This window comes from Hemibagrus wyckioides, linkage group LG23, assembly GCF_019097595.1.
Source record: "Hemibagrus wyckioides isolate EC202008001 linkage group LG23, SWU_Hwy_1.0, whole genome shotgun sequence".
Lineage (NCBI taxonomy): Eukaryota > Metazoa > Chordata > Actinopteri > Siluriformes > Bagridae > Hemibagrus > Hemibagrus wyckioides.
In genome coordinates, this window is record NC_080732.1 from 15,460,650 (window position 1) to 15,486,313 (window position 25,664).

The 25,664-nt window shown below is 38.4% G+C and overlaps 1 protein-coding gene across 2 annotated transcripts; it reads right to left on the bottom strand.

Annotated features, from left to right (window-relative positions):
* Positions 1-7,387: 7,387 nt before the first annotated feature.
* On the bottom strand, positions 7,388-24,001 carry ifnlr1 (interferon lambda receptor 1). 2 transcript variants are annotated; one of them, XM_058376917.1, is made up of 7 exons: positions 23,745-24,001; positions 19,955-20,084; positions 13,751-13,914; positions 13,352-13,542; positions 11,570-11,711; positions 11,118-11,245; positions 7,388-9,414 (listed from the first exon to the last, which is right to left on the bottom strand). In XM_058376917.1, exons 1-7 carry the CDS (start codon positions 23,797-23,799, stop codon positions 8,473-8,475), a joined length of 1,752 nt encoding a protein of 583 aa, XP_058232900.1. In that variant the 5' UTR covers positions 23,800-24,001; the 3' UTR covers positions 7,388-8,472. The 2 variants fall into 2 exon arrangements, with proteins under 2 accessions (XP_058232900.1, XP_058232899.1); XM_058376916.1 differs by having other exon boundaries at positions 7,388-9,417; positions 23,745-23,999.
* Positions 24,002-25,664: the final 1,663 nt, after the last annotated feature.

A 25,664-nucleotide genomic window follows, 5' to 3' on the forward strand; every position in this document is an offset into this window, starting at 1 on the left:
TATACTGTATAATGTTTAAAAAACCAGCAGCTCATTAAGATCATAATGAAGCTAGTACAGTCTTAGACTCTCATTAAATGTATCTGTCTATATATGATGTGTGGGTTTGTGAGGGTAACATCATGTTAATTATGTTAATCACGTTACACACACACATCATGTGAGTGTTGCATCATGTTAATTATCTGGATATCCATGAAGCTGTTCCATGAAAGGATGTGACAGAGAAATGTACAGATACACCTCCAGATACAGCCAGTCTACAGTCAGGCAGGAATTAATTGCAGGTTCATTGCTCTAGTTGTATGTACTTTTGTTACTCAGACAGAAAAACGCCTCTGTGATCGATGACCAAGGTGATTTTTTTTTGCACTGTTATGCTCCTAGGAAAAAAGCAGAGAAATAGAAATATATTGCAGGGTTTCCTACTATTTTTCATCACCTGAACGCCTTTCTAGCTTAATTATTTTCTTGATGTATCCACTGGCTTTTAGGTATTTAGCAATGTAATGCATAGCAATATTGGTTCTGTAGTAATATAACCCTTACTGTGATTGATCACTATTGCATTTTCTCATAAAAAAAATATTAATTGTTAAACACTCCTTGCTGGACATTGTAGAGGCAGTGGACACAAGTCAGATGATTTTTAAAGAAAGATCTTTATTGTCATGCAGAGGCCCATTATCAGCACCCATCAGTCCTCTGTCTTAGTCTCATGTTATATTTGTTAATCCAAGGTAATCATTTTTATCAGGCTAATTGATTATTAGAAAACCCTTTTTCAATTGTCCAAGCACTGCTATATAAAACTGTTGTACTGATTAAAGGGGCAATAAATGTGGCCTTCTTTAGGCTAGTTTAGTATCTGGAGCATCAGGAGTTGGGGGTTTGTTTACAGCCTCAAAATGACCAGAAAGAAAGAACTTTTCTTTTTTTTCCATGGGAAGAACTTATCCTACCATGCTGTGAACTACTCCCTTCATAGAACAGCGTGAACTGGTTCTAACCAGAACAGAAAAAGTAGTGGGAGGAACTGGAAACCAAAGAAATTTTGAAGTGATCCCAGGCTTTTTAGAGGTTCTCACTAGCGTGAACGGGACACAGTTGAAGGTGGTTGGGACATACAGGGTCATGTGATGTGCAGGGGCTGATGGGTAATGTAGTTAGTCCAGCAATGGTTATTTAAATGGTTGAGGCTCTGGATTGTTGGCACTACCAAACCTCCTGAGCCCTCTCTGCTCCAGGGATGCTGTATCATTGCTGAACCAGTGCATGGGATATGCAAAGGAAGAATTTCACAGTGCTGTAATGCATATGTGACGATAATAAAGGCCTCTTCTAAAGGCATTTTCTTTCTGCATAACCTTGATATACTTACAGAAACTTCCACACCATCTGAAATTGCTCTTAGATTAATTTTCCTTTTACTGAAAATGTATCTGTCTGAGTCGTTCTTCCAAGCCTGTGAAGGTGAAGACAATTTTGCCATGAGCCATTTTGTCCAAGACAAGCTCTTCACTGAAACCTGCATAAAGCCTGCTTAAATCACTGAGCTGTTGAATTCTTATTTCTGATTGGTGATAAGCTGTTGGTTCATTTTCTAGAATCACGGATCTGACAGTAGCTACTCTGCAAGGAAATGCACACGTTTGTATCAGTGCGCTGGTTGAAATACGTTACCGTTGCTATAGTAACTGCTTAGCGAGGATGATCCACATAAACAGGACATAATTGTTGATAATGTCAAGATTTTCTGCGAAGCGTAGAAGTCTTCTGTGCATTACTTTTCACAAATTTTGAGACTTCGATTTTGAGAAACTTTTAGAAAAACATGACTTATTAAAATCCTCTGTTTATGAAAGACACGCTAACACGAATAAGACCAAAATGATCTTGAAATCAGAAAAAAGTCCATTAGCTGGGAGCGACGATTCACGTCGAAGCGAATGAACTGCGTCTTATCGGGCTAGCACTGTGGGGAAAAACGCTAACAACGGGCAAGAGAGAAAAAGACGACAAAAGTGTGGTTAAATGATGAAGGGCTGCATGAGATACACCAATTGATCTGTTCCCCCATTTATTTCACTCCAGTTCCTCAAACTCCCTTTGACAGGCATCTAATTGCCTCAAAGGATTTCACTTCTTTCAAGCCTAGGTTTCTGTGGGTACAAGAAAATGATTTTTTTCTCACCAGTGCAGATCTCGGTTGGAAATCCCTGGAGCTGTTAGACGGTGAAGCTGGAGCTGAAAATTGTGATGTTATATGCGCCGTGTGAGAGCGAATATCTTCCCAGTGAAAAACAGCATGCATATTCTTGTCATTTATTTAGGATATATACAGTATTTATCATTTTCACATACCATTAAATGAGGAAGCATATCAATAAATAGAATATTTTTCAGATCTTTAGAGCTTTTTGCCAAAAATTTGCATGGCAGTGTACTAAAAAGTATAGGGCTTGAGTTTGATTTAGATTTGACTTCTTTACTGTATTTGTATATTTGTCGTTTATATTTAGAGGCTTTTCATATCTTTACACTGTTTTGCTCAGCTTTCTTAATCTTAGCTCTTTTTCCCCGGAGGCAAGAGGCGAGAGGAATTTGCATCAGTTTGCTGTGTTTGTTACATTACATTTCTTTATCATGTCACACTTCACAGTGATGGTTAATGGCTCATATGAGAGTAAAAAACATAGCTGTAAGAATTTGTACTTTTCCCCTAGCCTACTAGGGGCAATATATTTATAGAAAAGTTCCAAAGAATACCTCCAAGCGGTTATTTTGTTCACACAAATGTTTGAAATAAATGGTGATATCAAACCCATTTCTGCTCTCTAAGATGCTCCAAGTGCTTGTTCATAAGACTCCAAAATCTGAAGGTGTTTATCTTCATCCATTAAAAGTCCTGACTCAGACTTATAGCCATAAAAATCATTCGTTTGTTTATTCTGATTGAAAATGTCTGAAAAGTCAGTTTCACCACTGTACCGGTACAAAAAGGGTTAACACAGCACTCTATATAAAATCCAACACTAATCACTGTGCTATAATGGCACTCTAGGGAAGAGTGCTTTTACGCTGCGAGACTACCGAGTACTGTATAAAAATCATGCATATTTTTATGCATGCAAATACGAATAGTTTTAGTGCGGGTGGTGCGCTACAAACGAATGAAGGGATTAACATTACACAAATGAATTATGAATCGATTTGACATAAATAAATCATGAGCAAGCCATTTAAATAAACCATAAACTATGGCTAAGCCTATAAATTATGAATCGGCTGTATGTAAATGTATCATAAATTAACATTATGAAACTCAGACAGTGTTATAGAAATGAATCGTGAGTCAAATAGCAAGAAACGAATCCTATAGTAATGTAGACTAATTAGGGAGAGATTATTATAGTGGCTTGTACCACAGCTTGTACGTTCTGAGCCACAGAGCAAAGTGCAAACGTATTGTTGATATGTTGTTTACTCAGCTGATATTATTGCTTAGTGCTTTATGATTGCTGGAGCAGCACGTTACTCGTGGAACTGCACCAGATCCATAGGTTCTTTGTGAGAAACGTAATCAAAAAATAAGAAAAGTAAAGAAAATAAGGTTTTAAGAGGCATCATTTCTATGATTCTCCAAACTTTTTTGAAAAGGTGGTCAAAAAGGGTCCAAATGAACAGAGAGGTGGATTATTGAGAAAGTCTGAGAACAGAGCGTGTCTAAAGAACATTGCGTGATAGATCCTGAGTCTACGCCCTCAATTTATGTCCATTGTAATATTTGTAGACACCTGTCTAAAAGAAATTTCTATCTCTCTCTCTCTCTGATATAAAGAGAGAGACTGAGATAAAGATTTATAATATTTATTAGTTAAATATTGACTTAATATTGTAATCTCATGTTCTCTTTCACTTGGTGAATGGTGTAAATTGTGCAATTGTTCATAGCAACAGATAGCTACAAGCAGTAATTGTATACAGATGATGTAAATATACACTATATTGCCAAAAGTATTCGCTCACCTGCCTTAACTTGCATATGAACTTAAGTGACATCCCATTCCTAATCCATAGGGTTCAATATGACGTCGGTCCACCCTTTGCAGCTATAACAGCTTCAACTCTTCTGGGAAGGCTGTCCACAAGGTTTAGGAGTGTGTTTATGGGAATTTTTGACCATTCTTCCAGAAGCACATTTGTGAGGTCACACACTGATGTTGGACGAGAAGGCCTGGCTCTCAGTCTCCGCTCTAATTCATCCCAAAGGTGTTCTATCGGGTTGAGGTCAGGACTCTGTGCAGGCCAGTCAAGTTCATCCACACCAGACTCTGTCATCCATGTCTTTATGGACCTTGCTTTGTGCACTGGTGCACAGTCATGTTGGAAGAGGAAAGGGCCAGCTCCAAACTGTTCCCACAAAGTTGGGAACATGGAGTTGTCCAAAATGTCTTGGTATGCTGAAGCATTCAGAGTTCCTTTCACTGGAACTAAGGGGCCAAGCCCAGCTCCTGAAAAACAACCCCACACCATAATCCCCCCTCCACCAAACTTTACACTTGGCACAATGCAGTCAGACAAGAACCGTTCTCCTGGCAACCGCCAAACCCAGACTCGTCCATCAGATTGCCAGATGGAGAAGCGCGATTCGTCACTCCAGAGAATGCGTGTCCACTGCTCTAGAGTCCAGTGGCGGCGTGCTTTACACCACTGCATCCGACGCTTTGCATTGCACTTGGTGATGTATGGCTTGGATGCAGCTGCTCGGCTATGGAAACCCATTCCATGAAGCTCTCTGCGCACTGTTCTTGAGCTAATCTGAAGGCCACATGAAGTTTGGAGGTCTGTAGCGATTGACTCTGCAGAAAGTTGGCGACCTCTTTGCACTATGCGCCTCAGCATCCGCTGACCTAGCTCCGTCAGTTTACGTGGCCTACCACTTCGTAGCTGAGTTGCTGTCGTTCCCAAACACTTCCACGTTCTTATAATACAGCTGACAGTTGACTGTGGAATATTTAGGAGCGAGGAAATTTCACGACTGGATTTGTTGCACAGGCGGCATCCTATCACAGTTCCATGCTGGAATTCACTGAGCTCCTGAGAGCGACCCATTCTTTCACAAATGTTTGTAAAAACAGTCTGCATGCCTAGGTGCTTGATTTTATACACCTGTGGCCATGGAAGTGATTGGAACACCTGATTCTGATTATTTGGATGGGTGAGCAAATACTTTTGGCAATATAGTGTATGTGGTCAAGGCACTTAATGTACATCAAAAAAAAAAATTGCTAACGGCTATATTAAAGACTTTAACGAAGCTGTTATATGTGGAGCATTGGTCACACTGAGCTGGCAACTCTACTGTGCAGGAAATACTTTTGATTCATAAATTGATTCGAAGTTTATGTATCAGAGAATTGCAGGGGAGAATTCATAAACATTTTCATTTTCGTTTCTGGAATTTGGCAGACACTCTTGTGCAGGGTGACTTATAATTTATCTCGTTTTATACAGCTAAGCAATTGAGGGTCAAAGGCCTTGCTCAAGAGGCCAGTTATGGCAGCTTGAGTCAAGCTCACAACCTTCCTATGAGTAGTCCAGCACCTTCACCACACAGCTACTACAACCCCCCTTTTATAAAAATCGAATCAGTCATTGAAGTTACTTAAAAGAAATTAAGGCTAACTAACTAGCTAGTATCTAGAATAAAAATTGTTATTAATAAAACTAGACTAATGTCCGTGTTCAGTTATTTTAAATGGATTGTATTTTAGGTTCTAGCCTTATTCCTTCATTCCAGATTAGCCTGAAATATCATGCTAGAGATTCTTCGAGATGTTTTGTCTGTTTCAGAAGTTAATACTCAGCTAGCTAAAAGAAATTTTAAGTCAAGTTATATTACATTTGTAGCTAGTTGCTTTAATACTTTGGATGAATAGTCATATTTTTTCATTTCTACAGTAAAAATACTTTCCTGAAAATGTATCAGAACCTTTTTGTTAATATTATAGTTAATGTTAACAAGTTTATGTTGATTTAAAAACACTTGTTTTAGCATAAACAAGTGTTATTTTTTGTGGGTTAACTAGCTAACCAGTTACAGAGCTAATCACAGGTAGCCAGCCAGCTAGATGTCTGTTGCTTAGGATCCAAATAAGCAAACTGTTAAGACGATTTAAGGCAGAATTTTCAAGACCAGGGAAAACTTTCCCTCGTAATATATCTGAGCATGCGGCCGCCACATAGACAGCAAACTCCACACGGCTAATCAGGTTATAAAGTGATTTGATTGTGGTGTTACAGTCGTAACTAACCAGAGAACAGATGAGTCAGACCTTTGCCTTGTTTGTACAGAGCTCCGTATTTAACTAGGAGATTGAAACAGTGAAACGTACGTTATAAAAATGAAACGCAGAATAAGATAATTCTGTTTCTTCACTTTATTATTTTTTAGATTCGAATGAGTGCGGTTAAAGTTGCACTCTGTGCTCATAGAAAAGAAAAATCCAGCAATCCTTCAAAAAGGATCGTCTGCATTGAAAGCCTGAGAAACTCTAGCTGCTTTGTCTGAGAGGCGAGTTTACATTACATCAGCAAAAGATAATATTATACTTCAGCGTAATTATTATTCCATAGACAAAGACGAATAAAAGGTAGCTGTTTATATTACAACAGGTCACGTCTAGAATGTTGCTGAATGACAACAAAACTGATACGATAAAATGAAAAAAAACAACAACAACACAAAAGTTACAGGCGAAACAAACATTAACAGTAAACGAGTCTCTCAGTCATGTCTTATTTTTACACTTCATATGTAGCTCTAAAAAAAGGAAATCCATTAGAAATGCTTCTTCAAGCTGAACTTCAGCCAAAATATACAAAACAAAAACTTTACAAAATGATAGCGTTTGAAGTTTGTAATGCAAAATGTCTTTAATGAGGTATAAGTGAGGTAAGGTTACAGCGACTGTTTTTTTACGCCTTTAAGAACTTCCTGATAAGATAATAAGCAAGTTTCTAAATCAGAAATTAAGCAATAATCCTTGATAATGGCTTGATCTCTGCAAGTCTTTACTGGAAATCGGGTGAGAAATCGTCTTAAACTCGTTTGAATGCAAAAATTGGGACTACAATCCTAGTCCCTAACCATTTTCCAGATCCTCAACAAACTTGTTCATGACATTCGTATAATAACGTAGGTAATATGTGTAATACCGAAGACTCGCACTCCCAAATGACACAATCAATTTCAGAACAATGTGTAAGTCTTAGCAGCCACCCAACATGTTAACTAATAAGGAATTTGTCACTACATCATCTCTGTTAATTAAAACTCATTCCATTCTCATACACTAATGTTCTTGCTTTCCACTGGTGAGTGTTGAGTATTGTTTTGCCAGGAATCATAGGGCTAATTTACAGTCAATGAACTACTTCTGCTTTGTCAAACAGGAAATAAATAAACAAATACAAAAAGACATTCTCATAAAACCTTCTTACTTAATTAGATAAGTTATTTCGGCTGCTACCTGAGCTACACTATGTAGCTGATGGTAGGTGGACACCTGATCATTACATCCATATGTGGACCTTCTCCAAACTTTTGCCACAAAGCAAATAAATGTCTTTGTATGCTGAAGCCCAAACCTGTTCCAGCACAACAGTGCTGCCATGCACAAGACATGGTTTGTTAAAAAAATGGAGTCAAAGAACTCAAGTGGCCTGCACTGAGCTCTGACTTCAACCTCGATGAACACCTTCAAAATAAACTGGAATGTCAACTGTGCACCAGGACTCCACACCCTGTGCCTGACCTCATTAACTCACTTGTAGCTGAAAGGGCAGAAAACCTTCAGAGAAGAGAGAAGACTGATGTAGGAGCAAAAAAGGAGATGTTCATATGGGTAGTACATATGGGTATGATGTCTGTGTTCCTATACTTTTGGCCATGTAGTGTATTTCAGTCAAACTGCAAAACTTAAACAATGTATTTGGTGGAACCAGTTTCTACTATTCCATCACAAATGTTACTTCACAACACAGCTTAGTGTTACTAAAGTTTAAAACACCTGCTTCAACTGTTTGAGCTAATGAACTGGAGCTGAGGAGCGTGGTACAAGTGCTGGAGCATCTTAAACACCAAAAGGTGTGATGCTGTAATCCTGCAGGCTTAACTGTGAGTACCACTACAAAGGCCACAGATACAAGACACAGGGCATATAGGAAATGTTCTCTGCTCATTAACAAGTGCTCAAGAGCTATTTCAGTCCTCATCTTTCCTGAAGACCAATTCCTACCCAACATCTGGTACTCATCCTTGAGCCCGGAAGCCCGGTTATGCATCTTAAATATATCCTTTGCCCAGTGAGAGGTTTCCTTCTTCATTAACAGCATGATTGTGAATGGCTAAACAATTCTTTTCAAGCCTCCACTAAGAGTCAGAGCCAATGTTTAAGAAAAATGATACTATCCTTGGATTTGCACCATCCATCCACTTAAAAAGATTGCTTCAAGTTTTGATGGTGATTCCTCTACGTCCTCTTCTGGCTCAGCAAACTCATGCAGCTGACTGTTGGCTACCATGCAGTTTGTAGCATTTGGCAGGGGATCTGGTAGGATTCCCGGTACCCAGTTTTCTCTGTAGTTTGATGTAGAGTCAGATAATAGAACTTTGGAAATAGTTTCACAAGAAGGTAACTCTGAGAAGGTCTGAGGGACCCCATTTGGAAGGTAGGCTTTCCTGTATTTAGGCCTTGAGTCATTGTCTGTCCAGTCTGAATTATCCATGGAGACAAGATCTGTCAGCAAAAGAGTCCTTTCTCCAGCTGGCGATGACCTTGGCATAAGAGGCACGATTTCTGAGTTCTTGTTTACGTTTGAAACCACCGGCTGGAATGCTAAGGTGGACAACTGCAGTTTCCCGTTGGCACTAAGTGACACTGGCAGCACCAAAGTCTCACTGGTGGAGACTGGCTCCATCATGCCCAGGTCTTCTTCTGATTGTGCACGAGATATGACCGGGAATAGATCCTCATCTGTGCAAGATGACAATCCAGGGCTGATGGACTCTCCTATCCCACTGTCATTAGCACAGCTTGATAACTCCTCTCGATCCTGGGGTACAATCACACTCACCACCATGCTATAACTGATGCAGGATTTAGCACTCTTGTCACTAACTGGTGCGACCTTTTCATTACTGTAAGAATGACAGTGCCAGTCTTGGTTGTGGTAGTCTTGGCCTATGTAACCTACAACATCAATCCCAGCTTTTTTCTTCTCTGGTACAGCAGATGAGGCTGGTTTAGGCTTGTTGGTATTCCATGGAGGTTTAGAGTGTACTTTCACGGTGGTTATCTCTACTTTAGGATCCGGATTGAAGTCAGGAGTGGTGTTCTTCGACATGACCTGCTAGAGAGACAAAGAGAAAGAGGTATAAATTTGCTGTTTCGGCCACTTCGATGACCAGAAGTTAATACCAGTCTAATGTTTTAAAAGGGCAGTGGCGTCCCTTGATTATAGTTTAGTAAAGCTTTTCAACCCTGGATCTGTACTGAATCTGTGGCACTGGGATATTACCACAGAGAAGAACCATAATGTACTTCTCTGAACTGTAAAAAGAATGAAAAACTGCTTTACAGGTTTTGTGTAACCAAGATGGGGCTGTATCCAGAGTTGAGTAGTGAGATGTTTATAGGAAATACTCATATCAGAGCAATAAAATAAATACACCGATCAGGCATAACATTATGAGCACTGGCAGGTGAACTGAATAAGACTGATGATCTCCTCATCATGGCACCTGTTAGTGGGTGGGATATATTAGGCAGCAAGTGAACATTTAGTCCTCAAAGTTAATGTGTTAGAAGCAGGAAAAATGGACAAGTGTAAGGATTTGAGCGAGTTTGACAAAGGGCCAAATTGTGATGGCTAGACCATTGGATCAGAGCATCTCCAAAACTGCAGCTCTTGTGGGGTGTTCCCAGTCTACAGTGGTCAGTATCTATCAAAAGTGGCCCAAGGAAGGAACAGTGGTGAACCGGCGACAGGGTCATGGACGGCCAAGGCTCATTGATGCACGTCGGGAGCGAAGGCTGGCCCGTGTGATCCGATCCAACAGACGAGCTACTGTTGATCAAATTGCTGAAGATGTTAAGGCTGGTTCTGATAGAAAGGTCTCAGAATACACAGCAAAAAGCAGCAAAAGGGGGATCAACACAATATTAGGCAGGTGGTCATAATGATATGCCTGATCGGTGTATAGGTATGTGAACATTGAACTGAAGTTAATTGTTTTATGCAGGTTCTTCTCTTTAAGGTGGTGGTCTAGACTATTAAAAGACACTGTCCTGAGGGAGGAAACAATAAAACGGTCATTTTAATATCAATCGATTTATGCACCTGCATAAGATGAATCTTAATACAAGACACATTCCTCTTGAAAATACTGATGACTTATATTTGCAAATCTGATTATGGCCAACAGCAAGTGTAACTGCTCCCCAAAACATTTAAAAAAAAAGCATAAGTAAACCTACTTTTTCCTGTATTAACTCATAGACTGATAGAAAGTCTTGGTAAGAGTTTCTCTCACGTCTGGCTCACCCCTGAATACACTATTATGAGTCTTAGTATAGATATTATAAACGTTTATTGACTGCCCTTGGAAATTCCAGGCCCTCATTCTTTTCTCACTGCAGGAAGTATCATTTTTTTTTTTGCAGTAATAGCACATATTCGACTAGAAAACAAAATCACTGAAACATCGGTTTAATAGTCTGGACTGAAAAATACAACATTTTAACTAGAAGAGAATCGATCAAGCCAATAAAAGAAACATACACAATTCATGAAAAGAGAGATCATGCATACTGGAAGCAGGCCAAAAGCTACACAAGTGCTCTGTAACAAAGGTGCGTGTGAGTAAAGAACATTCCTCACTAACCTCTCCCTACACACACACACACACACACACACACACACACATACACACACAGCTTGTCGGTGCCAGGAACTGTGAGGTAGAGCTGCTTCCAGGTACACTTACAAAGGAGGGAATTTTTCTAGAACAGTTTCCTGATAGAGAAAAAACTACATTAAGAGTATCTTACCAGCATCTTGGGGAGTTTCCTCTTTCTCGTGACATACTGATGACACAAAATCAACGGCAAGATGATCAAGAAGAAAAGCACCACTAATGCAAATAAGATGAATATAGGAATCCAGGGCTTGTATGCACCTGGGGACAAAAAAAAGAAAATTGACCCAAAAACGTATGTTATGTACACTGTAAAGCTCAGATTTTAGCACAAGCCCAAACGTGACAGGGGGCTGATATGATAGGTTAATCATTGGAATTGCACAATTACTGAGAAAGATACAGTGTGTGAAAAATTCTTAATACTTTGAATTAAATCTGATAATCCGAACCTCCTAACATTTAGCGTAACGTGTTAGTATAACAATAATATGAACATAAGCACAACATGAAGATATTTCTTATCTTGCTGGGTTTGAATGACGTGAGAGTGAACAGAAACTAAACAAACACGCCTGTCCTCACCTGGCAAAGTCACACAGAAGGTGGTGTTTTCACTCTGGCGTTTTAGGTAGGGATGGGTGAGCTCATACCATACGACGCCGCAATACTCCGTGTTCACGTGTAAATGATTCAGTGTAATAATGTCAGACGTGTTCTTAAACTCCTGGAAAGAGATATGAGATAAGTGATAATAAAACATGTCTGTGGAGAGAGTATTATAGTCTAAAAGAATTAGCAAGGCATAATGTTAACGTTTTAAGTGAAATAAGGGAATAATTCTAGTTAAACTCAATATTATTGGACATATATTGGAGTTCTAGAGTTTAGAGGATGAACTACTGAAGCAACCACTGATTTACTTCAGTTTATAATATACCATGACCTCTAGTTACTAATTTAGCCATAACATTATTTTGACTCCAACAGTGACTTTGTTTTTCTATGCAAACAAGTAGACTTTATTTTATTTTTATTTTTAAAATATTTTATTTATATTTTATTATATATAAATAACATCATTAACCTAGAAATCTGACATAGCTAGCTAGGATTTGCAGAGAATAAACTAGCTTACTTGGGTCACTTGGGTAATAATTATGAGTAATAATGTACATTAGACCAAAAAACAAATCATTTAAATAACAAAATGTACTAAAAACAAAACGTTAAAATAAATATATTGACCTAATATTTTTTTTATTATTAACATCTATAGATGACTAAGTCTATGTTATTTAAACTAAATAAGCTGCCTTTATTTTATATATATATATATATATATATATATATATATATATATATATATATATATATATTCCCATATCCCATCTTATTAGGAAGCTGTGGTCAGACATACAGCACTCCAGGAGCGTTGAAGGTTAAGGGCCTTGCTCAAGGGCTACTGGGGTTTAAACCCTTGACCTTCTGATCATTAACCTAACATAAGTTGCACATATGTCCAGGAGCCGTTCAAAACTTGTTTGCGTCACTGGAAAGCCAATGAACCCAACCGAAGCGAGATTTCAGTCAGGGGAAGGTGTTTCGAAAGAGTCAACCAACAATACGAACATTGTCTTTGGCATGTGTTCAAAAAGCTACATGATTTCTCGTGCATTTTGTTGTTGACAGATTGGTGACGTGGGCGGTCTGTTCTATTTTATAGCCCAAGCTTGGTGGCACAACTTCCTGTGAGGAGCCTTAACATGAAATACTTGGCTTGGGTCAGTTCTTTGTAAGCAGCCATACAGTTTACATATGCTTCGTATTGGTAATATTTGGTCATATTTTTGGGTGGCTGGAACCGGTTATTTGCATTTACATTATTTATTATGGAAAAATTCATTTCCCAGTACAAATTTCCGCCTTAAGAACTCGCCTCCAGAACAAATTAAATTCGTATGCCGAGGTTCCACTGTACTTATTTTTGACATATTAACTCATTATTTCACACCCCAGACTCTCTATAGAAAAGTAATGTATTGAATATTAGGTTTTAATTCTTGTTCTAGATGTTGTTCAGGGCTTTTAACAACATAATAAATGAAACAACGTCAAAATTATAACATAGCGCTTTATAGCCGTTCAGAGCTTCGGTGCATATGAAATATCTTTAATGCAACACTCACATACTTTGAATGGTTTAGGAATAACGTACATACCAAAGAAAGAACCAGTATGCCAGGTAATTTGACACAAATCAGTGCCTTAGAGCTATCTAAGTCTCTAATATTTCTCTGGTATCCATTGTTAGTTTAAAATGGAACATATACAACACTACATTATGGATATGCGACTAGCTGTTACCTTTCCAGCTTCAGACTCCGGGTGTGTGAGCTTGACGATGTAGTTAACAGACGATTCTGTCTCTTCCTGGCACTTTTCCCAACAGCTGATCTCTCTAATTGAGCGGTTCTGAGGCCCCATGGGTGTTGTGACGGTTACGGTGAGAGAGAACCCGGCTGTTATCATGGACCGCTCCGGCGCTTCCAGAGTGGCTGAAAAGGACAAGAAGGAGAAAGAAAGCAAAAAGTAAGAAAGAGAGATAAGGAAATGAATTCCATGAGAAGAAAGATACAGAGAGTTGCTTCCTGCTTTATAGATAAATCTTAAAGTAATACAAAATCTTAGAGCACAGATTATGAAAGACAACAAAATTCCACAGTGAATATACAATCTAACTTTTTTTCATCTTAATGGCCTTACTTTTTTCGATTGGAACAAATTGCTCGAATTTCCCGAGGCATAACCCGTCAGCCATGATCCTGCCGTAATATTTATTGCGAACGTCCATCATCACAGAGCTGAGATCACAGAAAGGTTTAGAAATATTCTGGCATCCAATCATCATCTGGAGTGGATCTCCATATCTGTACAGAACAGAACCATTACATTTAATAAATTAGACTGATACAGTTGGTACACAATACAGTTGGTATCCACACCAGTCTTTCATTTTCTTCTCCGGAACTTAACGTTACTGAGAAACTGCAAAAATGTCCACTAGGAAAATTTCCATATGGTAGAAAACTTATTATGGAGTGTTATGAAGTAGACACTGGAGACTCCTTAACAAAACACAGAAAATATCAGGATATTGTTGGTCAACTCTCAAACCCACCAACAACTATGTTTCGCAGAACAGCCTATAAACATGGCTACCCAAGACTGGAAGAAGAAGAAACACATATGCATTACAGCACAGTGAAATCCTTTCTTTGCATATCCCAGCTTTGGTAGTTGGGGTCAGAGCGCAGGGTCAGACATGATACAGCACCCCTGGACCAGGGAGGGTTAAGGGCCTTGCTCAGTTGCCCAACAGTGGCAGTTTGGTGGAGCTGGGGCTTGAAACTCAATCCTCAGAGCACACTCCCTAACAATCATGGTGTTTGTCACGTTCACAGTCACCTGATTGCAAGTCACACACACTTGTTCACACACTTACTCACTGCAAAGTAACACTCAGTGTCCCAGCCTGAATTTATTAAGCTGTGTTTCCTCACGTATTGTTATCTTGCCTTTGACCCTGTTTGCTTATCATTTGTGATTCTGCTTCCATTGTTGACGTTTGCTAATCTCCTGACCTCTGCCTGTTCTTGGATTACGTTTTTGGATAAATTGTCTTTCTGCTTCTTTGCATCCATTTCAGCAAGTTTCCTTATCTCACACATATTAACAAGCACATCTTTTTTAATCCGTTTATGTGTCATGCCATGCCATACAGGTCACTGTGACTTATATATATATCGACACTTTCTGACTGCACAGAATAGAGCATTTATTATACATTTGCAAAAATCATCACTGGCAACTCTTGAGAAACAGACCCTTACTGAAAATTGTGTAACTTGGTCTTTAGTTCCAAAAATAGAATGATCTAAGAGATAAAGTGGGAAAGCACCACTAAGCTGCATATCGCTATATCGGTGTTAGATATCAAAAACATATTCTTCCAGACTGAATTCATGCTGTAGTGTGTAGATAAAGAGCTTTGAAGATCAAGTTACATTCTAAAGACTGCTTGTTTTTGAGGAAAGAGGAAAAGACCAAATTACAACAGTCCCAAGGGTCACCATAGAACCACTGACCTGACCGTACTGGTTGCTCTTAGCTGCATGTGAATGGCTGATTATTATTTGACGAGATCAGACAGGTGGATTGGAACAGAAGGAAAGACTGAAATCTGAGAAGGAATAATGAGATTTTGATAAAAAGAGATAACCAGAGAGAGGTGTAAAGAAGGTTGAGTAAGTGCTGCTCCACAAGAAGCTGAAACCTTCATTTTGCTGTTCCTTTGTTGGTGACGTTTCTCAGCCCTGAACCGAATCGAAACTCCATTGCAGATGACTTCCTGGACCACCAAGTCTCTACTCTTGCTCATGGTTCAAAGAAGATTTAATTGACAAGTTGGACTTTGATTCTAACAGCAGGCGATTTTTTCACTCCAGCTTCTTTTATTTTTTATTTTTTGTCAGTTCTGTGGATTACAAAAGCCAAACTTCATCACCGTTATGTTAACTGCCAAAGAGAATTCTTTGGGAAGAACAGGCTTGAATAGGAATGAAAGAATAGTAGGATAAACAACAAAAGCACACGTGTCCAAGCTTCACTTTCCCCCCAAAAAAATCAAACGCCTCACCACGTAAAGCCGAACAAAGACAAATCACTTAAGTGCACAATTAAAGTGACTACCTTCACTGACAAACTGAAGAGTTTTAGTTGGGGGAAATTTTCTCAGCTAGTTGTCTTGGCTTTTTCAAGCTGAGGCAAGAAAAAAATTACGTTCCAATACAATGTGGTCACGGACGCGGGGATATAAGCAAGGATATCAAAGATAGGACAATGTCTTCTGATAAAAGAGGCCAAAGGACGAGATGAACTCAGAGTGTGGGTCATGAGATTGAGGTTAATGATCACAGGTTCAAAATATCAACAAGTCTCTATGGTAACAACTCAACAACTGATCACTCACTACAGTACAATTCAACACACCTGAATGGTGACTCAACATGTAATGATGGCACCAAAACTATGAGCAAAACAAGGTTGGTCAAATTATATTCAGCTTCACTGATTTTTCAGCCTTGTTTTGCAAGACCACACCTTCAACCAAAAATCCTTCCAACTCCACTTCACTTTCTTCATAATTGACTTTCTGTAAATCAGAAGCAGAATGTTTTATCGATCCCCTCAGGATTCTCATTCTCAGATCAGGCATAAACTAATAAATCCCCATCTTCTCTGCAAGTGACGAAGTTTCTGCATGTGCTATTTTCTCATCTTCACCCATTATTCAACAAGTTCTACTCAAGAATGTTTTGTGTGTGGACTGGTAAAGCAGGTGACTCTGGACTTGACATTTCTGGCATTCCTAGCTAGATAAACAAGGCAACTATTCTTAGCTGGATAACCAAACCCACTACTAAAAACTCTCAGGTAGGAGTATTGGCGCTTCACACACAAGTGCAAATGAAACACTTTGCATTTATCTTTAAAATAACTAAAAATCTTTATGAAAGGGTATGAAAACGCTCTCCTTCCTGGCTTCAGCTAAAAGAATGTAAATAAGGGCAGTGGTAGCTCAAGTGATTAAGGCTCTGGGTTGCTGATCAGAAGATCATGGTTCAAGCCCCAGTACCACCAAACTGCCACCTTTGGGTCCTTGAGCAAGACCCCCAACCATGGCTCAGGTGGCACTGATCATGGCTTTCCTTGTGCTCTGACCCCAACCATCCAAGGATAGATTATGCGAAGAAAGAATTTCACTGTGCAGTAATGTATATGTGACAAATAAAGGCTACTTAACTTGGTTAAAACTAGAAGAAATTATGGGCATATGTTTGTTAGTGATTTTTAGCTCTAGGTGGGACAAGCTGATTGAAATGATACAAACCCTTTTTTCGAATAATAATATAGTATTTTGGAATTTTTTTTTTTTTTTTGGTCCAATTTTTGGCTAGAAATCCTGATATGGTTTGTTAAAATGTTTTTATGGTTTTTTTTTTTAATTTATTTATTTATTTTTGCACATATTCCAATATTCTTACCTCAAAATATTTTTTAAATGTCTATTTTTTGTTCTTCTCATTTATACAAGATGTGTAATGTTTTAACACAATATTAGTAAAAAAAAAAAAACGCTTCTATCCAATAGTTTATATTACGGTGATGAGATTCTAGTGATAGAGCAAGAAACCAGGGCTGAATCAATGCCTGGAGAGATTTCCTTATCATACCCCACACAGTATAATACAAGGATATTTTCTCCAAGACTAAATTGGACAAAACAAGTAAGTATCATTTTGAACGCCTCAGGGAGATTTTTTTTTGGCATTAAATGAAAGCATAAGGATAATAATATGACAGGAAGACATGATTACGAATTCTGCATTTGTGACTTTAATATAAGGCTCTGTCCTGGTTACTACTGAATAAAAGATTGTTATCTTAATATTATACTTAATGCCACTAAAGAGGACTGGTATGCCTAAGCTACTTAATTGGTGTAGCTAGAATAAACTATAATCTGTTTAAATCAGAGAAAATGTGAGATACCAGAATGTCTGTTTTATCAGATCTTCCATTTCTCCATGGTCCAGTTGTGATGCTCACATGCTTGTCATATGGTGGATGATGGTCAGCGTGGGCACTCTGACCGGTCTGCAGCTACGCTGTTATACACTTTGTGTTCTGAAACCTTTCTATATGAGGCAGCATTGACTTTTTTGGCAATCTGTACTTCTGAGGGATCGGAACAGACTAGGACTGGGTTAGCTGTTGTTCTCCACTTGCATCAGTTAGATTTTGACCCCTGTCATCCGGTTCACTGGTTGTCCTTCCTTGGACCACTTTTCGTAGGTGCTAATCAATGCACTGACCCAGCCGTCTATCCATTGCAATTTGTCAAAATAGCTCAAATCTTGCCTATTTTTCCTGCTTCCAACACATCAATTTCGAGAAGTGACTATTCACTTACACTAAATGGACAAAAGTTTTGGGACACCCCTCCAAATCATTGAATTCAGGTGTTGTTTTTCAGGGGTTGGGCTTGTCTCCTTAGTTCCACTGAAAGGAACTCAATGCTTCAGCTTCATACCGAGACATTTTGGACAATTTCATGCTCCCAACTTTGTGGGAACAGTTTGGGGATGACCCCTAAGGTGTGTAAGTTAGGTGTGGAGGAACTTGACTGGCCTGCACAGAGTCCTGACCTCAATCTGACAGAACACCTTTTCGGTTAGGGCAGAGACTGCGAGCCAGGCCTTCTCGTCCAACATCAGTGCCTGACCTCACAAATGCGCTTCTAGAGAAATGGTCAAAAATTCCCATAAACACACTCCTAAACCTTGTGGAAAGCCTTATAGTAAGGGCACAGGGCGGGCCAAATCCATATTAAATTCATGTGCATGTAAAGGCAGACATCCCAGGTTGGGCCTGGCTCGCAGTCTTCAAAGTTGGGAGCATGAAATTGTCCAAAATGTCTTGGTGTACTGAAGAATTAACAGGTCCTTTCACTGGAATTAAGGGACCGAGCCCAACCCCTGAAAAACAACACCTGAGTTCAATGATTTGGAGGGGTGTCCCAAAACTTTTGGCAACATATTATATATATGTTATTAACATATATTGTATATATGTTATATACATATTAATATATGTTGCGTAATATATCCCACCACTTCACATCTCCCACTGTAACGAGAAAATCAACCTTATTCACTTCAACTTTTTAATGTTAGGGATATATGAATCCTTTGAACATTAATTGAGAGGATATGAGTCTGGTGCTGAGCATCTGCCTAACACACAATACAAATATATTATCACTGCCAGTCTCTGTGTAATCAAGCATTCTGTATGGGTTAAAACCTCAGGCGTTAAAAATACCGTTCAATTAGACATGTAGAGGTAGAGGGAAGAATGTATTGCAGATGGAACTAAACATAAAACTAAATCTGTCTTACAGCTGACATTAGTGCTGTCTTTTATCTATAGACGTTTATAGACTCAACGATCTGAGAGGATATAATCATTATATACTGATATTATGGTCTCCAGTGGAACTCTGCTGCTGGTTCAATATTGTTTTTATTACACCAGAGTGTCTGAATTCTGCAATCTGCTTAGTCAAAAGGTGTGGATTCATTTTCTATAACAGCAAGTCTGACAATAGTACAAGCTCTAATTCACATCACAGGGTTATATTCACTTCTAATAGGTTATTGTTTCTATAGTAACAGCTCAATCACAGGGACTTTTGTTCGGCTGACGCTCCATACAGTTAATAATAATACAGTCTAATAATAAAAATAATACACTGATTAAATATATATATATATATATATATATATATATATATATATATATATATATATATATATATATATAAGGAAGGAGTCTACAGTGTCTGTGCTGTGTGAATGTCAAGGTCGGGATGAAAAAGTAAAAAGATGGAGTTTTTATTCTGATGTTTTAAGAGGCTGGTGAAGGAATGATTGTTTGTAACTGTATAACATAAGTGATAACAGGAATTAACATGTCTTGTGAATGTTCACCAACATTATTAAAAGGATCTGCAAAGAAAGATCTGTGAATAAATTCCACAACTGGAAAATCGCTGGGGTCCAAGTGGAACAAAACTATTTGGGATGTGATATAAATCAGCATTGACTGGTAACAGTAACAACATTATTAATCATTGTCTTATTACAGCATGCCCTCTTTACATATATAACTCCCATTCTGCTTCTTTCTGCTTGTTCATTGGCACTAATAGTCCTTAAACTGTAGTGATACATTGCTGGAAAACAATCATTATTATGATTTTAAGGAATAAGAAGGAAAAAAACAAAACATCCCAGCCATTCTCCAGGATTTTAGGAAGACATTTAAGGCTCCCATTAAACTCACTTGCTGTATTTGACACTGTAGCGAACTTCTCTGCCTGGGATTTTTACTTCATCCCAATGGAGCCTGGTGTGAAAATTGCAGGAGTCGAGATAGACTTTTGTCATATTGCAACTTTCGGTTGCAGACAAGCCTACAGACAAAAAAGGGGGGAAAAAGAGAACAATTAGATTTGATTTTGACAACAATCGAGGAGAAAAGAATCTTTATAATCGCAAGGATGCAACTTCAGAATGTCGTTACTGAAAATATTACAGTAGATGAATTACAAATCGATTTTAAGCATCAGAAAAACTGCTGGATAGAATTAACACATGCAATATTATAGCGGTCATCAGATCTGGGTGTGGATCGAAAAGTACACACACACACACACACACCCAGAAAGCCTTAATCTCAGGCTTAACTTTTTCGTTCAGTGGTATAGCAGGTGATGTAGTGAAAAGGCCAGCGTTAATCCTTTTCGTCAAGCTGCAGCCATTCCATTTTTAATCCTCGCTTGCTGTAACTGGGTCACACACATCTGTTCTTCGTACAAAAAAAAAAAAAGCAAACCTACTTGAGTTTTGTTCAAAAGGCAGAGCTAATGGATCCTCTGGGCTTAATTGCGGTCTGTCAGGATTTTATTTCTATTCATTTCGCTGTAAATGTCAAGAAACGCAATGCCATGATTGTCACGTTTACAAATTATCGACGCAGTTCTCATTAAACGTCAGCAGCACTTCATTATCATGTTGTTAGCACATTATAGCGCACAAATCCGATATGTGTGAAGGTTGAAGAGGCAAACGGTGAGCTGAACTACGTGCAGGGTTAGAAGTTTACACGCACCGTGAAGCAGAATGACCAGGATAGCAAGCGATATGACCACAATCCGAACAAAAACCGACAAGATAAAGGAAAATAACTGAACAAAAATCTGAACAAAACTGACAACACAAAGCGAAATGACTAAAATCCAAACAAATCTGACAACAAAATAGCTAAATGACAAAAAATCCGAACAAACCTGACAAAATGAGCAAAATCTAAACAAAACTGCCAAACCCAAAGCAAAGTGACTTAATCCAAACAAAACTACCACACCACAATGCAAAATGAGAATAACACAAACGAAATTGCCAAACCCAAAACAAAATAACGTAATCTAGACAAAACACACAAACAAAACAATATTAAAACTATACAAAGCAAAATTACCAATACCAAAATAACACATAGAACTCAGTCAACAAACACGGCCCATGCCTGAAACAGTGCCAAAATGTAAAGATGTTCATCAGGTGCTAGCAAAGACAAGTCCATACAAATCCTACATTTTACCTCACATTCTTGAGATACTGCACTACTACTGAGCAACTGACAGACAAACTGATGGACTGATAGAAATTGTAGCTGGTCAGAAAAGGTGAAAGGTGTAATAACCATATTTCCTTATGACAAATAAATTAAAAAGACGATCTATGTTCAATGTTTGACCTTGCTGTAACCCTGACCCCGGTTTGGATCATTTCCAAAATCTAATCAGTTCATCTGCTACTGTCAAAGAAAATTCCATCCTACAAACACGTTCTGGAGATGTCGCACTTCCACAGACAAATCCGAAAACAAATAAAGAAAGCAAACAAAACATTATTACCACACTACAGAACAAAATGATCATACGGTAAACTCATAAATCAGATCACACCGCCAAACCAAATCCAAAAACCCAACACCAAAATTAAGCAAAACAAAATCACCACCACTGTGACGGACTGGTGACCTGTCCAGGGTGTACCCCTGCCTTTCGCCAAATGTGCGCTGGGATAGGCTCCAGCAGATCCCCGTGACCATAATTAGGAATAAAGCGGGTATAGACAATGGATAAATGTATGGATGGATGGAAAATCACCACCACAAAATAAAATTACAACAACTTTTTAACCACACCACACAAAAATCGCACGCAAACCTCCCAAAATGTCCACACTATAAAACAAAATTAACACACAACTAAACAAACCTCAACACAGAACAAAATGACCCTAAAACGAAATAAAAATCATCACGCAACAGGAAAAATACTGAAAATACTTCACAAATTAGTCAACAGAAGGAAATGAACACACTGCAAAACGAAATCAGTGCTACGAAATAAAATTACAACAACTTTTTAACCACACCACAACCCCCCCTCACACACAAATTTCCACAACTATTTCTTAAACTAAATTACCACACAACTAAACAAAATAAAAATGCAATGTGACCTCAACACAGAACAAAATGACCGCAAAACAAACAAACACCAAACAAACGGCACAAAATACTAAACAAATTAATCAACACATCAGGAAATTAACACACTGCACAACAAAATCACCCCTCCCCCCACACACAAATAAAAAAGCAATAACAAAATGACCACAACACGAAAGAAAATCAAAGCTAAATGACTCACAAATTACCACACGAAACAAAATGACCATCCCCCCCCCCACAAAACATATCACATCCGGACGAAATAAACGAACAAAATGACCACAACAGGTATGAAAATCACAGCTGCATAAAAATAAATAAGATGGAAAACCAAACCAAATCCCTACGACTCAACAAATGTAGAGTGATCAAGTTTCTACGGCTGTAAAGAAAACCTTACAGAGGAAATATGTCATTTATTAAATAAACACAAACACGAACAAATTAAAATGGACTTCCAGGATATTAATAACGCATGTTACGTCTGTATAATGTCAAATCAACGTAATTCACACAGTCGGTTTAAAGGCACGTCGATTACAGCAGGTTTCGGTGTGCTTTAAACACTACACTGTTTCGCATTTAAACCCATCTGAGAAAGTGAATCTTGATTGAATATCATACAGAGGTAAACTGCTATTAAAATTCCGACAGTATAATACACAAAGCCATTTGCATGTTATGTTTATTCAATAAAGCAGAGAATTTAAGATGTTTGTTTTTCCAAAGCACACAGTATGAATAAAAAATACCCTCCTCGAGTGCACAGCTGGATGTGCTGCAGTTTAGCAGCGTGAATTCTTTATTTTTATTTTTTAACACCAATGCATCTCCATCATTGTACATTATGTATTTTTTTAGCACCGTTTATCTTTCCCCCCATTTTTAGAAACGTGAAACAGCTAGCGTATCCCTGATTTTCGTTGTCGTATTTAGTTTTAGTGTTATCTCTCAGCTGTACTCATATCCTTATATTTCTTCAAACTGCGGCGCAATAAAACGTATAAAAAAATGCTTTATTTTTTTGCTGCGTCTTTACGTCAACAGAACGACGGCACAAAGCCACGTGACTCACTGCTGCACATATTCGTCATATTCAGTTTGTTGCTAGCATCAGATTTATAATATATTGCTTAATATCTTCAAGAATTATTGGTAGAGATTGATTTTCAGACTCTTAGATTAAACACTGTAAAATAATCCCGGAGTCCATTTCACGACTGTACGGCTCAGAAGAAAATCTCTGTAGCGTGAAAGATCGATCTATTCCGAATGAGTCTTAGAGTTAGCGTTAGCAAACTATCCAGAAGGATAAGATTGCATAACTTCTATCAGCTGAAGTTAGCCTATGAAATAATTAAAAAAAAAACAACAACTTTAAAATGTTTAAATAAAAATATGAAAAAATACTTAAATACATTTCCAACGTATAAATGTGTAAAAATATTTTATGCTATTTATTTTTAGTGTACATTTCAGTGTAACATTTTGTGTGAGTTATAAAATCACTATAAATGAAGATCAAGATAATCAGAAAAATTCTTCTCACCTGAGCAGCAGGCAAGCAGGAGTAGTGCTCTTAGAGGCCACATATCCAGATCCATATCAGAGTTCAGGAAAAAAATAAAATAAAAAATAAATAAAAAAGATTAGATTTCCCTCACAGATCTTTTAGTCTTCTTTTCCCCCCTGTGTCAGGGAGAAACTTGAACCATGAGCTGCATTCTGTCTCTGTTACATCTCTGAAGAAATCCAGAGTAAAGAAGTGCCCTTTAGCAGGTGTGTGTGTGTGTGTGTGTGTGTGTGAACTTTGGATCTACCTTCCTGTTTTGTTTTTTTTTGCTGTTTCTCCTCCCACTGAGTCTTGTTCTTGTCTTTCAGGTTTTATTGGGTGTTAAGAGCACACGGAACATGTTTCTGGAAAGGAGGAAAAGAAAGTAAAAGAACTTTTGAAGGATGGGAAAGGCGGAGTTTTTTCATCCGAACATCTTTGTTTAATCCCTCTTAATACAGCCAACACTTTAGACAATAATTACACAGTAGTTCTCTGCGTGCAAATAACAAAGTTCCAGATGTACAAGTATAATGGATAATTCACTTCAATTCACTATTATTTGCTTAGTGCTTTTAAACAATTGTCTCAAAGCAGCTTTACAGAAACATAAAAATTCAGTATGGATCAGTTTCTGTTAGTTGATATGCGCCTCTCTGAACACTTCCTCATGAGTTTCTCGAGGGAATTGTTGCAGCTAGATTTGGATTCCTCCTTTCAACACCTTTACTGTAGACAGAATTATTTTCACTGATACAGTAGCTCCACTCCTTTCTGAATAGGGTTCGTGTCGTGTTGAAGACGTCTCGGCCCAGATTTTCGGAAAATCTGCAGTAATTTAACAGAAATCTCTTCTGCATATCGTGCTTGATTTTGCGGTGATTTCTGCGATCACAAAATGTCACATGCAAACAAAAACCTCTCCCCAGTGTACTTTTACACAGCGTTGTCTTTGCCGAGGCTGAAATATTTTCAGAATGACAAAGCCTTTCTTTGTCGTCTGAAGGAATTTTTGTTCTGCCTCACTGATTTTTTTCCACTGTAGCAGCCAGTTGACACGGTGGAATGTTTTTTAATTGTCTGGTTTTGGTAACCTCGACACGGTGCGAAAGTAAAATTAATAATAACAGCTATCTTATTGTAACCCCTTGGAATATAAAAGGGGCAACACGGTGGTTTAGTGGTTAGCACTGTTGCCTCACAGCAAGAAGGTCCTGGGTTTGAATCCCGGGTTCAATCAGGCAGGGGCCTTTCTGTGTGGAGTTCGCATGTTCTCCCCGTGCCTCTGTGGGTTTCCTCCCACAGTCCAAAAACATGTACATTAGGTTGATTGGTTGCCTGTCTATATGTGTGGCCCTGTGATGGACCTGTCCAGGGTGTACCCCTGCCTTTCCCCCTATGTGCACTAATTAGTGGGTATAGACAATGGATGGATGGAATATAAATGCACTTATGGGACATTTTCAATCAGTATAAACAACTTTTCTGGCTGTGAGTCTGATATAACTCGAGTCAGGACTCGAGTGTGTTGGCTTTCGGCGTGAGACGTGCGCTTTTCCCTCTGTTGGGTAACTTTACACAGAATTTTAGTGGTTGAAGTTAAACACCTTCAAATTTTAGGTGCTTATGAATAAGCACCAGGGACATCTCAGAGAGCAGGAAAGGGTTTGATATCAGACAGAAACATTTGTGGTGGAAAAAGCATTTTTTGTTCTTTCGGAACTTTTCCACGAATATATTGCCCCTAGTACGCTAGAGTAAAAACATAAATCCGTATGAAAAACTACAAATTCTTAAAGGGTGTCTACTTCAATATGAGCTTCACATTAACCACCACTCTGGAGTGTGACATGACGAAGACATTCAATACCGAAGAACAAAACAGAGACAGATCCCATTTTTTTGAACCCTAAACTT

What these genes read in the sequence shown, in the direction of transcription:
- ifnlr1 (XM_058376916.1), bottom strand. Translation starts at nt 23,799, where the DNA reads ATGGATCTGGATATGTGGCCTCTAAGAGCACTACTCCTGCTTGCCTGC. An exon ending in CCTGCTTGCCTGCTGCTCAG is followed by an intron (nt 20,085 to 23,744) that starts GTGAGAAGAATT and finishes TTTTGTCTGTAG; the next exon opens with GCTTGTCTGCAACCGAAAGT. An exon ending in CTTCTGTGTGACTTTGCCAG is followed by an intron (nt 11,246 to 11,569) that starts GTGAGGACAGGC and finishes TTTTGTCCCCAG; the next exon opens with GTGCATACAAGCCCTGGATT.